At 37.1% G+C, this 14500-nt stretch overlaps 1 protein-coding gene across 2 annotated transcripts; it reads right to left on the reverse strand.

Moving 5' to 3' along the window:
* Positions 1–1390: 1390 nt before the first annotated feature.
* Positions 1391–10357, reverse strand: LOC114361495 (luciferin 4-monooxygenase-like). 2 transcript variants are annotated; one of them, XM_028316544.1, is made up of 12 exons: positions 10261–10357; positions 8397–8553; positions 7659–7866; positions 7115–7316; positions 6688–6810; positions 6182–6353; positions 5632–5769; positions 5108–5257; positions 4687–4770; positions 2767–2913; positions 2223–2388; positions 1391–1765 (listed from the first exon to the last, which is right to left on the reverse strand). In XM_028316544.1, exons 1-12 carry the CDS (start codon positions 10272–10274, stop codon positions 1638–1640), a joined length of 1689 nt encoding a protein of 562 aa, XP_028172345.1. In that variant the 5' UTR covers positions 10275–10357; the 3' UTR covers positions 1391–1637. The 2 variants fall into 2 exon arrangements, with proteins under 2 accessions (XP_028172345.1, XP_028172347.1); XM_028316546.1 differs by lacking the exon at positions 4687–4770.
* Between the last annotated feature and the right edge of the window lie 4143 nt (positions 10358–14500).

The following is a 14500-nucleotide window of genomic DNA, read 5'->3' on the forward strand; positions in this document are numbered from 1 at the left end:
CAAAGTTAGGTGGTGCAACTCAGCCTAAGTAGTAGGTACCTAAGTGTCTGAACAAACTTCACTAGGATTTTTAAAAAACTATTAGTTAAAGTAGTGCAGTGAATTGATTTTTTTTATTATTCAGTTAAAAAAGCCCAATTTCTGTTAACTCGTTAATATAACCTCACATGTCCAGTATCCAGAATCAAAATATCCGCTCCGCTCCGCTTTGGTGGAGACCGGTGCTTAGGCTGGTTTTAGTGTCACGCGGACAGTCCGGTGCGGACCCGCTCCGCACTGCCAACCTGTATGAACTTCTAGGGAGCGTTTTAGAGTAATGCGGTCCGGAGGAACCGCTCGGTCCCTAGCAGTTCATACAGATCGGCTGTGCGGAGCGATCCGTACTGACAGTCCGCTTGACACTAAAACCAGCCTTACATTTGAAACGGGGACCCATAATCACGTATTATTCATCATGCAGACTGGATGCGTTCAGCTGCGACGGTCAGCGGTCGCGGCCAGGCCAAACTGAACGCAGCCCGCATTATGTATGAAAAATATTTTCTTTCAGACGAGTTAAAAGATTTTCCTTGGAGTAGGCCAATCTTTATAGCGTTTACCCGTTCACAGAGTGTTTTTGAAAGTAACTAATGTTGAGAAATTAACATTAGTCGGGAGGAATAGAAATTAAACTTCAAATCTAGTGTCATAAAACATACTACTATAACTACTAAACGATAGCGATAATGTTTGTAATTGTATACTCAATAGAAATTGATATTAAATTATTATCGGAACGAATAGAAATTAAACTGGAAATCTAGTGTCATAAAAACACCCTATAACTACTAAACGATAGCGATAACGTTTGTAATTGTATACTCAATAGAAATTGGTATTAAATTATACTGTTGTTAATTCGCCAACAAGGAAAATTATTATCAAATAGGTATTTTACAGAGAGACATGTTGTTGAAAATACTTACGCAACTTTTACCATAAAATAATGCCATTGTGTTAACCTTGTTGTACCGTCGTCAGTATTACTTGTTTTGTTAGGTATGATTACAGAAATAAAATTTTGAAACTGCTTCGATACTATTCCAAAAATAAAAAATAAAAAAATAGGTAAAAAAAAATTTCTTTTATATCGATTATAATGTTTTATGTTCCGAGTCGCTCCTAAAAATTTTAAAACTGTTTGCATAGTCACCCTGTATATTATTAAACTAGTAGATAGAAGTCTTATAGTTTAGGTTGAGGATTTACATAAGACACTGCTTTATCTCTTTCAATAAATTAATTAAATAAATTAATGAAAACAAATGAAGTGAATAAAGATAAAAGTATTTATTGTCTCATTTTAGTTAAACAAATGTTTAAAATAAAGTTTTTCTTAAACCCTTAATCGAACTCGTAATAGACCATCTACTTAAGTAAGTAGTTACAAAAATGCAAAGCTCAGCTTAGGCAGATTAGGCCTTGCGAACTAGTTAAATAAAGTCCGGTCGCCGAGCAGATAGAATTTCGTCTAATGACCCCAAGCTACCCATACTTATCAGCAATGATAATTACGCGCGAGCGATAATGTAGCCTGGGGTCATTGGACGAAATTCTATCTGCTCGGCGACCGGACTTTATAGCTAGGATGATAAAAATCATTCGAGTTTCATTTCGGCCAACATCTCCTTCAGTTTTCTTCTGTCAGTTTTGCTAGTGGCGGTTGTAGGTAGTTCGGCCATAAACACAACGCCTCCTCTAAGTTGTTTATGGTCATCAAGATTTTCTGAAAAAAAAAAGAAACATGGAAATCTTCAACCAGCGTACTTATTCATTTTAGCTGGCAATACACGAGTCCCTTTTTGTATCGAATGCCAACGCGGCGATCAAGTTTCATTTTAGCCTTTTTTCTCAGAATTTGCCAAAATGTTCTCGATGCACTGGTAAGGAAAACACTAATGATGAGACATGATTAGGGTTACTAATGTTTAGTCAAAAAACCTTTTTCAAAATATACCTATTGCCAACTATTTTACGCAAATTTTCAATTTCAATTGCAAATTCATCATTATTCGTTTCAGCCAAATGATATGACGTCCACGGCTGGACAAAGGCCTCTCCCGAGCATTTCTACAACGAACGGTCCTGCAGTTCTACTGCTCGCATCGCATCCACTACTCCCTGCGATCTCCACTAGCGTCAGTCCACCTAGTGGGAGGCCTGCCCATTATTTTGATCATTACCTTTCACCAAATCTTTAATCTCCTCTTCTGTCAAGGTATACCCGGTTCGTGGCACCACGCACGCAGCTGGCAAGTCACAATACCCTTCGTCTGGCACCCCAATGACCGCCACATCGTATACTCCTGGGTGGCTGCGAATCACCTCTTCCACTTCTGTAGGCGACACCTGTCAAAGGAATCTAGCGTTCATAATGCCAATCACAGTTCAAAAACACCTAGATGCATAGTCTTCACTCAAGCGCTTCGTCCAATGTAAGGTAAGTAGGTATTATTATTCTTACATATGCGTTTTCACAACAGAGGGCTTAGTGTAAGTTTATATCAAACGCGCTCACTAGTGAATGCCAGTGCTCTAGTTTTAAGTGCTTAAGTTTTCTTGTGCTTACTATCCATCTAAGGCTTTATTAAATCTAAGATTTAAATATTAAACTCCATTCTCTTATTCTCTGCCTTGATTTCAAATTCGTCATATTGGGAATTTCTCTTGCAACTTGTAAGGCATCTCAGCTTTTCAATCAACTGAATTATTTTAAATGTCTCTTACCAGTTTATGCCTGTAATTAATCAGCGTCTTCACGCGGTCTACGAAAAAGTAATTGTAATTGCTGTCCCTCTTCATGATATCTCCTGTCCTGAACCAGCCATCTTCTGAAAACGTATCTTTCCTGCTTTCCGGGTTATTGTAATACCCCTGAAACAATAAATTTCATAGCTACTGATCTTATGCATAGCTGTGTCAGTGCCAGAAGTATGGGAGCGGCAAGGGGAAGGTGTTATACATAATGGCAAGTTTTACGCCCGTATTCACAAACATTACCTACTATGAGGACTCACAGTGCGCATGAACGCACAGGGTGACATATGAACCAATCACAGAGCTCTATTCAACGCTGTGCATTTGTTTTGCTGCTTCACTTAAGCAAGTATCGTGTGTGAAAACGGGCGTTAGATGTGAGCGGCGCCAACACTAGGGGGTGGCACGTGAGGGTGTTATTGTGACGTCAAACGTCACCAAGACTTCAGATTGGAATGCTCTGTCACGTCATAATGTCACCCTTCTGTATAGCTAGCACGAAAATCTTTCGAGTTCAAATCGTTTGCGTATTCGAATCGCCATCAAAAGATTTAGTACCAAAACTACAACAGCGCCCTTGTGAACGTGTCGTAAAGTGAACTTAGTATGAGAAATGGTTGCATGAAACTTATTTTGAGAATCAAAATTGTCACGTTATCGTTTAATTCGAAGGTTTAGTACCTATCAATTTTGTCGAATACGCAAACGATTCGAAGACGAAAGTTGTTCATGCTAGAGGTGGTGCCACTCCCATACCTGACTCAAACTCTAGAAAGGTATCACGGTACGGCAGTCAGGGATTTAACCCATTTAGCCCTACCGTACCCTATGTGGTACAGTATCTTTTTGAAAATATTACGAAGTACCAAATTGTTATTAATTTGTAAAAATGATTATGACAGTAAGCTGAAAGTGATTATTTTACATAAAAATATTTAAAAATATGTTTTAACAAGTGGTTTCGGAAATATTTATGAAATTCCTCGACAGAAGACAAAAAAAATATTTACAATGTATTTAAGAAGGTATAATTTCTTATTATTCATGGCAAAGTATGTTATTTATCAATTTTATTTAAAAAATAGAGTACAATAGATATCATGACTACAAAAAAAATATTATTGAGATTATTTTTATACGGTTTATTCCAGTCTAAAATAGGTGTACCGTATAAGGTACAGTAGGTCTATGCATGAGCAAATCATGCTATTTTTATTTTTAATTTTTATTATTTTTATTTGTTTTAGACTATTGATGCTTCACTATATTGCCACAACTCATTTGATAATTTCAGTAAACATAAAGCAATCTTGGTATTTTTCTACTGCTGTCTTGTCAGATGACCGCTAATGATGATCAGACTGACGAAGCTTAGGCGATAAAGATAGTGTCAATATAAATAATGACCCACAGAGTTTTCTTTGATGGGTTTGCTAACTTTCCATCGTCGTGTTGTTAAATGCGATTATGGATAGCACTAAACGTAACAAACCAGAAGAAGCCAGGTCTTCTTCAGCTATCCTCACTAACTTCGGAGAAGGTAGGAAAAAATAACCAAATATGGTTAGTATCACAGAAAACGTGTTACGAGATATGCCAAGTGTGATACTAGTGATTATGTGATTTTATTTTTATTTTATATCATACAATAATGAATAAAAATCTTCTTTGAACAACGACTATGTTTTGCTTGCTTATAGACCTACTGTACCCTATATGGTACGGGCTCCCCACGGCCCCCTATTTATGGATTATTTTTTTTAATATTTTTTTCATGATTTTTAGGCTTCCCTTTGTGAGTTTTTGCTGAAAAATCAAATTTTATTTACAAAAATAATTATCGGTCTAAATGGGTTAAAGAACCGATTGTAAAGGACATAACTAAGGTACCTTAAAGACACTGGGCCCTCTTAGCCATAGTTCTCCTATAACGTTTGGTTCCTCGATGTCCTCCAACGTTGATATGTCTACTAACTGAAAATAACAAAATTGTGTTCCTGTAGTGGATATTATGACCTGCTGTTGATGATTTTGAATCGAAATTCGACTTTTAATAGGTATAAAAGACGATTAAAATCATCAATATCACAGTATAATCTTTAAGCTTTGGAACTAGATGGCACAGTGTTAAATTAAAATGTACTTGCACCACCTACCTTTGACAATAACTGGTGTTTTTTGTATGAAGTTTGACAGATTTTTCACGTTTGTTAAAGTTAAAGTAAGATAGTGCAACCCAGGTTAATTTTATTTATTTAATAATATTATTAATACCCTGTGTATCTTTATTAAGTTAAGTGAAACTATTTACCCGGTACTGTAGATGGCCGTAGGTCGTGCACCGGATTGCATTTGGAGAGCATATGGAAGTTATGGGATCTCTGACGTCCCATGTCATACACACCCCGCCACACTCACTCATGCCGTAAATGTTCACGATTACAGCATTTGGTGCTAAATCCTGTGAATCGAGTTTAATTTACAAAAAAAGTGTGATTAAGAAGTAAGTGAATAACTTTCTTTTGGACCCATGCACTTTGATTTGACGATTTTGACGATATTAGAATTAAAATATTTGTGAACTCTGTCAATTTAAAATCTATTTATTTATAGCGCAAGATCCAGTAACCGTGACTAAAGTCCGGTCGCCGAACAGATAGAATTTCGTCGCGACTACTGTGTGATGGGCGGCCGCAGTTAGTGTAGCGGCGAGCGCGACAGCAATATAATTACGCGCGAGCGATATGGATGGGTACCTAGTTTGGGGTCATTGGACGAAATTCTATCTGCTCGGCAACCGGACTCTACCAGTCGGTTAAAGCATGCAATTATTACCTTTATGGCGTCGGACAGAGACTTCGGCAAATAACATCCACATATAACAATGGTACTGAAGCAGCTAAAATCACACTTTGTGCCTTGGCTGGTTAAAAGCGACGTCAGCACATTTGGATTTAATGTGGCACTGTGGGGCTGAAATCATATTAAAAGTTTTAACAATAATTTATTGTTTATTATTATGTCACATAAATTGGACGTTATATTTGATCATAATAGGGATGTTTCCTGTGTAAGAAAGTAAGTTTAATTAGTCCGTCAGTTAACTTTAATCAAAAAATACTCGACATTTGTGTTTTTAAGTTTTCAAACTTATGAAATTGAAAGAGGTAAAGCGCGCCAAAGATATAAAGAAGAGGCGTGACAAGTTGCGCGTGACGTCACAAAGTGTTACACTTTTAAGCACTCTTTGACGTCACGGGCTTCTTGTTTTGAACTTTGGCGCGGTTTATCTCTTTAATTTTTCATTATATTGAAAAATTGTAAGATACGTGTCGACTGTTAGTATTTTTTGTTAAGTTAACTGAAGGACTCCTCTGTGTATTACCTTGTATTTGTTAATGAGCTCACGAATATGTTCCATCGTACGAGGCGCGGACGACTGCAGCCGAGTGACCCGGAATATGGTCGACAGGACGTAGCTATTGACGGCTGTCACCCACCAAATGGGAGAAATGAACAAAAGCAGCAGTTTCGGTGGAGGAGAGTTATAAGGGGACCTGGATTAAAAATTTACGGTTAATTTAGAACAAATCGCTAAGTAGGTAAAATGGTATCAAAGTTATACAACTATTACATAAATGATGTGCACCCATATAGGTAAGTTATTCGTTCGTTTCAGTCAACTGAAGTCCACGCTGCAAACGACTGACTGACCACGCTGAAAAAGACAAAGGGCTCTCCCCCAAGGATTGCCACAATGACCGGTCCTGCGCTGCCCGCTTCCAGCAGGTTATACCCTCAGATCATAGAAAATGATCTGAGGTTATACCGCTCTTAAGTAGGTTACTTAAAACATCTTTGGAAAAAATACGATTTAATACAGGCACTCACAATCGTTGTCGTACAGATAATGCCAAGTTTTTGTGTGTGAGCGGCGCCAACTTGGGTTGGCCAGTTGTGCCGCTAGTTGACATCATTGCAGCCACGGTTTCTTCTGGATCGAAGTCAGTAGGTCTGTAAGTAAAAGATAAATAAAAAAACACTATCGTCTCACTTTTCTTGTGGATGTCGTGAACGTGTATGTAGTTGTTGCAATCCACGAAGGGTGACGAAGGCGAGTGAGCTTTACATGGTGTGGTGGCTCGCTACTGTTCGTTTTTCAAAAGTTTTGATAGACCTTACACTACCGTTATAATTATGCATGTACACGAGTACACCTACACACACAAGTAAAGCTCACTCGCCTTCGTGAGTTGCAAGAACTATACCATAAATAAAAATATTTCCAAGTGATTTTTAATTAGCTTCAGGAACTTACTTAAAATCTTCAATCTTTATGTCGTCAGCCGCTTCATCTTGAAGAAAATCAGTGAAACAACAAAATTTGTTTCCTCTATCAAACGTTATAATATGCGTTTTTGAATTTAGTTTATTCAGAGCTGTCTCTATATCTGACGAGCGGTCTGTTTGGCAGAACACTATTTTTGGCTTAAGAATTTCCAATCTTCCTTCGAGTTCACCTGAAACAGGAATAAGGATGTCTTTTTTCCAATTCATAAAAGTAGTTAGTTTAACATAACTGGCATAGTTAGTGCTACTAGTTATCCATGGTATAAACAAATAAAAGCGTGGGACGTCCACCCACAAGGTGGACCGACGACATCATAAAGATAGCAGGGAAGCCTGGACTCAGGCCGCTTTCAATCGATCAATATGGAAAGCATTGGGAGAGGCCCATGTTCAGCAGTGGACGTCCTATGGCTGAAATGATGATGATGATGAAATAAATAATTTAAACACTGTGTTACATATTCTAGGTTTTGTTTTACGATATACTGAAGATATTAATGTATTGTACGCACGAATGCCCAAAGTAATATCGATGGCGGTTACGAGTATGCCAAGATACAGAGCAGCGTAGAGTGCTATGACCAGGTCCAGATGGTTGGGAGCCATCAGAACCATGACGTCTCCTTTCTGAACTCCAAGCCTCTTGAGGGCGATGGCGCAGCGGATGGAACGCTCCAGAACTGATCCGTTGGTCTCTGAAACGTCCAGTGCTCCGTCGATCTGTGTAAACAATAGAAACAGTTTATTTGTAACTACGTGATCGCCAATGAAACCCAACCAGTGAAGGTCAAGATTGTTGAAGAAAGTTTAACTGTCATTGGACCCGCAATGAAATTAATCAGAAGAACATAAAAGTTCGAAGTTAAGGTTCGGGGTTTTAATTGGCGGTCCAGCTGTGATCCTGTTGCAGCGGTTGGATCGAGAGGTGGGAATAGTCCCGCACCAATGACGTGAAATTCGAACCGTAACTTGGAATCCTCCTACATTCTTCTGATTAATTTCGTTGCAGGTACAAGCAGGGACACAATGAGGAAAATAAAAAAAGAATGAAACAGAAAAGTTCTCAAGTGGCGATCACGGGCCGGAAGACCTGGTGTGGGGCAGGCCCCCCACTAGGTGGACCGACGATCTGGCAAAGGTCGTGGGAAGTACCTGAATGCGGGGAGCGCAGGGCTCGTTATGGAAATCCTGAGGCCTTTCTCCAGCAGTGGACGTCATTTGGCTGAAACGTACGAAAATAAATGGAATACCTGCGCAACAATATCAGGATCATCTTTCAAGCTCTGTAGAATGAGTTTCCCAAGATGGAACCTGTCGCTGGGAATTCCCGTTTGCGCTACCACTCGTGAAGCCAGCTCTTCTACGTGATACCACGTTGGAAACACATTTCTCTGTATTAATTTTAAACTAAAACAAAATGATAATAACATGTTTGTTACTCTTTCACGCAAAAACTACTGAACTGATTTTGATGAAATTATACAGTATAGATTTGGTCCCACAAATACAAAATAAGTTTTGATTGTAACATAATATTAAGTATGTAAAAACAAATAATAAAACTTAGGGCATTATTACACATCATCCATTTTAGTAGTGGTTATTCAAAATGAAAATGTCGTCACATAGGTAGGTATTGTTGGATTCACTTCCACGCACGGACCGCACTAACAATAATGGAACTGGTTTTGCAAATGAAATAAAATGTTTACTGGTTAATAAATCGATAAATAATTGATAGCAACATTTTATAATAGGAAACATTGAGTTGATTAATATTGCAATTTGGCTTTAGGGCCGGGCTGCAATTTGGCTTTAGGGCCGGGCTCTCGACGGAAAGTGCAATTTTTGCCCTCAAGGAGACCGTCAGGTACTACACAAACAGGAAGACGCCAGTTTACGGTTGTTTTCTAGACTTATCGAAGGCTTTTGATATGGTTTCTTATGAAATCCTATGGGAGAAGCTGGAAACTACTGGTTTGCCTAGGGAGCTTGTTGATATCTTTAGATATTGGTATGAACGGCAGGAAAACTGTGTAAAATGGGCAGGAGAGACATCTGACATGTATCGGTTAGAATGTGGAGTGAGGCAGGGGGGGTTAACCTCTCCTAAGCTTTTTTGCCTGTATATTAATGAATTAATCGTCGGGCTCAGTAGCATGCATGCGGGATGTTCCATAGATGGTCAAATGATCAATAACATTAGTTACGCAGATGACATGGCGCTGCTGAGCCCGTCGGTTGGTTCATTGAGAGAAATGCTGCGTGTCTGCGAACGCTACGCTAAAACACATGGGCTCAAGTACAACTGTAAGAAAAGCGAGATCGTGGTGTTTGCGGCTCGTGGTGTTTCCATAAGACCTGTACCTCCAATCCGGTTAAATGGTGAGCAATTGAACATAGTGCCCACGTTTAAATACTTAGGCCATGTGGTCACTAGCGATTTGAAAGATGACAGTGATATGGGAAGAGAACGCAGGGCGTTGTCGATACGGGGTAATATGCTGGCCCGTAGGTTTGCGCGTTGTACAAGTGAGGTAAAAATAGCATTGTTTAAGTCGTACTGTCAGTCCTTCTACACGAGCGGCCTGTGGGTTAGCTATACACAAAAGACCTTCAACGCTCTGCGTGTTCTTTATAATAATATGTTCCGGGTGCTGCTGGGACTGCCGAGATTCTGTAGTGCGTCTGGTATGTTTGCCGACGCTCACGTAAACGGGTTCCAAGCCGTGAAGAGAAACAAAATCACATCCATCAAAAACCGAATGCTCGACAGTCCCAACAGTATTCTAATGGTTTTGGCGGGGAGGTGGGACAGTGTCTTGATGAGACATTGGATCACCGCTCTAATAAACCAGGAGCAAATATATATAAATAATTAATAATGTCAAATATTACTACTAACATTAGATGTAAGAACATTGTTACTAACATAATTGGATCTTTGTAATCTGAATAAATGAAATTTATTATTATTAATATGGTTTCGTTGAAATTTATTTATACACAAAGTTAATAAACAGAACTAAGTAGATTATGATAAAAAAAAATCTCATGAGATTTTTGGTCTCAATTCGTTTTTAGGGTTCCGTAGACTTTTATATGTATACTGACCTCTTTCCAGACATTTTGTGGTTTCAGAATTTCACAATAATAAAAAATATGTTGCAATTAAGGTAAATTTTCTAAAACACTGCACTTTTGTGAAGAAATTTTCTTAAACTATCTATCCAATTTATTGTAGCGTCTTTTATAGAGTCAGTTTCTATACAGGATGTCTTTTATTTACAGTTTTAAAATTTTAACTTTCGCGTTCCATTAAAGAGCAGAAGCCCGTGAACCCCAGATCTTCATTATTTTATAAAAGACTAGCTGTGTCCGCGATTTCGTATGCGTGAAAATAGTTTTGAATACTATTTCCCGTTTTTGCAATAAGTATTTTTCTTTACTGTCTGTAGTGTTCTTGTAGTGTGCGTGTGCACTCATGAATAATTTAGCGTGTACCGATAACACTCAAACATTAGCGAAAGAATGGTGAGGCGCGTCTTCGTGGATGAAACGATCTATACATTGCAGAAAAATACCTGAAATCGAATCTCTCGATAAATAAAACACCCTATATAGGGCTTGACGGCATTTCTAATTTAGTATAACATTATTATTAACTAAACTGGTTTTATTGAGTGCCTAATTACAACAACAACGAATAACAATTAAAATATTTGTTCACATTTCAAAGGGGCTTCTTGCCGGAGCTTGCAGCTTGTTAGAAAATAACATTTAGAATAAATAGGTACTTAATTTTCTATAAGAAAATACACATACCAGGATAATTTTTCTACACTGGAAAAAATTGGATTTTTTTATAAAAGAAAATAAAAATATCGGAAAATGCATCTAACAAATCAACGACTACGGAACCTTAAAAAGGTATAAAGGTTCACTTGAAATAACTTTTTCTTTTTCTTGAAATGCTACAAAATCTTCAAGGAAAAGTTCCAGATAGGTACTATCGGGGACTCGAACGCCTTGACACCTTAAGGGCCTAAATTGTTTGCACATACACGCTCGATTATGCTACGCCCCCGTTCATTCATATTTCGGGTCTAAGCAGCGTCGGCGCACCACTGTAGACTGTAGATGTTTGCCCTAGCAAACCAAGCTCTGTATAAAGCATTTAGGATTAAGTATTGCTTATTACCCGCATCCGTAGCGCTCGTTTGGCAACGTCGCATTTTAGTCAATTTGAAACCCAATAAAGAATCGCTACAAAATATTATATGGGGCTTCGTGTAAAATTTGAACTAGCGATTGCCCGCTAGGGTCACAAAATTGGTATCGCACATTCCGAGGTAACTGTGCAATTTCCCGAGAAAAAAGTAGCCCTTTTTATAATTATTGTTGATATTAAGAGTGTAAATCTCATGATATTAGTTTAGCTAGTTAAGGCGAAAAATACAAAATCATACAGTTACTTTCAAATTTTACTTATTTAATAGGTATTTAATTTATTCGGAACTTATAATTTATAACAATATGTTATTGAATTAATTAGTAAAGAATTAAGGAATATTTGTGGCTTAAAAACAATTATTGTAAGATCTGGCTATAACTTTCTTAAATCCTTGAATGTAAATAAAAACCTATAATAGTTTTCTATTTATTTTTAATGCATATTTTGTTTTCCGTTTTAAAGAAACACTTATCTACGTTATTACAATTTAATACAAATATTGCACTAGGTAGCAATGATCCAGGTAATTGGTTATCGTAAATATTATAATATTAAGTTACTTTTATTTCAAATTCAACTTTTTATTGCACATTAAGTGTCTTCTTTACACAAGGTCTTAAATCAATAACAATTAAACTTCAAACTAAATAATACTTAAACAGTTAACAATGTATAGATAAGTTTATAAGTAAATATAAGAATTAAGAATTATTTTGAGAGGCATGGTTCAGTAATCGAGCGGAGGTCAATAAAAAGGCAATCAAACAGTCCAATTACTAGCACGGGTCAACACAAAACAAAAAATTAATCGGTTATTGATCACAAAACTTCACAAAAAAAACAAAGGAGAGAATATGTCGACAGATCGCCAAAGCAAAAAGCAGACAGACCTCGTATAAAAACACAATATTAAAAAAAATACATATCTATTTGTTTGTAACCAAATTCTATTATTAAAATTCTAAGGCTGAGTTGCACCATCTTACTTTAACTTTAACAAACGTCAAAAATCTGTCAAACTCCATACAAAAAGCACCGATTACCGTTATAGTTACGGTCAAAGTTAGGTGGTGCAACTCAGCCTAAAACTAAGAAAGATTGAAGAAAAAGAAACATTTCGCTTTAAACCTTAACCGTATGACAATAAAGTGCACAATGGTATTTCGTATTGCAACCTAAGCCCTGATTGTCTCTTATTGGTCGTAGTAAAAATATAGTAAAATGCGTAACCAATTAGAGACGGGGTGAGCACGTGACCGGAGCGATGCGCTTACGCTAAAATTTCTACAAAGTGGTCAGGCGGAAGAGTCCCCGATAGTACCTAATTAAACATTATTTTTGCCACCCACGAATGCCAGTAAATATTCATCTGCAATTATTATATTAAAACCAACCCACAATAATTTATTATGTTAATTAATTTAGGATTTCTCGGAATTACACTTAGAAGGTGAGAAGGGATGTTGAGGCTACCCGACAGACAGAACTAGCTGCGTCTTTCCATTCTATACATAGCCAGAACGCAAGGGTGTGAAACTAATCGAGTATAGTTTGGAAATGACTTTTTTTACTAAGCTCTTCCAAACTATACACGACCAGTACGCATAATGCTGCGTACTGCTCGCGTATACTTTGTAGTGACTTAGGTCAATTATCTTGTTCCAAAATATACATCGCCAGTACGCATACGGACTAATCATGACAATGTATGTATTGTAATAAGTGCGCGATTACAATTTATACGCGAGTAGTTGCATGCTAGTCATTTTGACTTATTGCCCTCTCTTTCTATTACATATTAATTCATATCTGCGTGTCTACTTTAAACATTGAATCATCTTTCGACACGTGCCATTGTTTTGATAAAGGGTTTTTTGGTGTTTCTTATTCTGCCATACGATCAGATCAAACGATTGCGGCTCCTGATATACATACATTATTGGAAAGCAGGTAGGAATTTACAGATTGGTTTCTTAGATTAAGATTTGAAGATTGCTAAAATCTTTGGATTGAAGATCGAATATGGAAATCGGGCGATAGAAAAGATATTTGTTTTGGGGCTGATATTTCATCAATTCTCGAATAACTCAAATTAAGAATTATGTATGGAAATATGTCAAAAGATTTTGTTCTTGAGATAAAAGTTAATGAATAAAATAAATATCTTTGGACATTTTACACTGCGCTTCTAGTCCCAGACTAAGCAAAGCTTGTACTATGGGTACTAGACAACGGATATAAACATACTTAAATACCTACTTTTTTTTGTAAATACATACTTATTATACATAGAAAACACCCAGTCCAATACAAACAAATATGTTTATGCACACAAATGATTGTACTGTACGGGAATCGAACCCTCTACCTCCGGAATAGTAGTCCGTTTCGAACCACTACACCAAACGGCCCACAATACAAACCTAGCATTTAAAGTCTCGCATAGTAAGCATAATAATGCACGTTGAACTTTCTTCTCTCATTTTAAATGAATTTATGATTACACTAATAATTGTTATTTAATTTGAAATCTACCTAATCAATTTAATTTCAAAAACCACTTACAATAGCGTTAAAAATCTAGATTTATTATAGATTCAGTAAAATAATAATATTTTATGTAATAATGTCAAATATTTTATTGAATTTTACTAAATCAATATCAACTGAACACACTCTAGTCAAGTGTAAGTGGTGTAGTATAGTTTGGAACGAAGACGGAAGTATCCACGATACAAACTATACACGATCAGTACGCAAAATTCGTGTATAGTTTGTTGTCACAGATTTGCAAAGAGACATTACAAAATATACACGAGCAGATTTCCTATAGGTGCGTTCTGGCCATGTATAGAACGGAAAGACGCGACCTAGCTAAGACGTACCTACTTAGCTCGAAGGTTCAACAAGCAAATTTGATAAGGGTAAGAAAGAAGTGTCAGAAAAGACAAGAGTTAATTTTTAAGGCATTTTTTTACCTTTTAACGCTTAAGTCACTCTTATTTTGAATTCTACAACCTATACTAGTCATAGGAATGACTAGAACGATAACCGGACACTGTATAACCTAAATAAACGCCTATTTACTATGTGACACGTGTACTGTCCCACGGTGCAGAG

The sequence above is a fragment of the Ostrinia furnacalis genome, unplaced genomic scaffold (assembly GCF_004193835.3).
Source record: "Ostrinia furnacalis isolate ACB-3 unplaced genomic scaffold, ASM419383v2 OfSCF5758, whole genome shotgun sequence".
Lineage (NCBI taxonomy): Eukaryota > Metazoa > Arthropoda > Insecta > Lepidoptera > Crambidae > Ostrinia > Ostrinia furnacalis.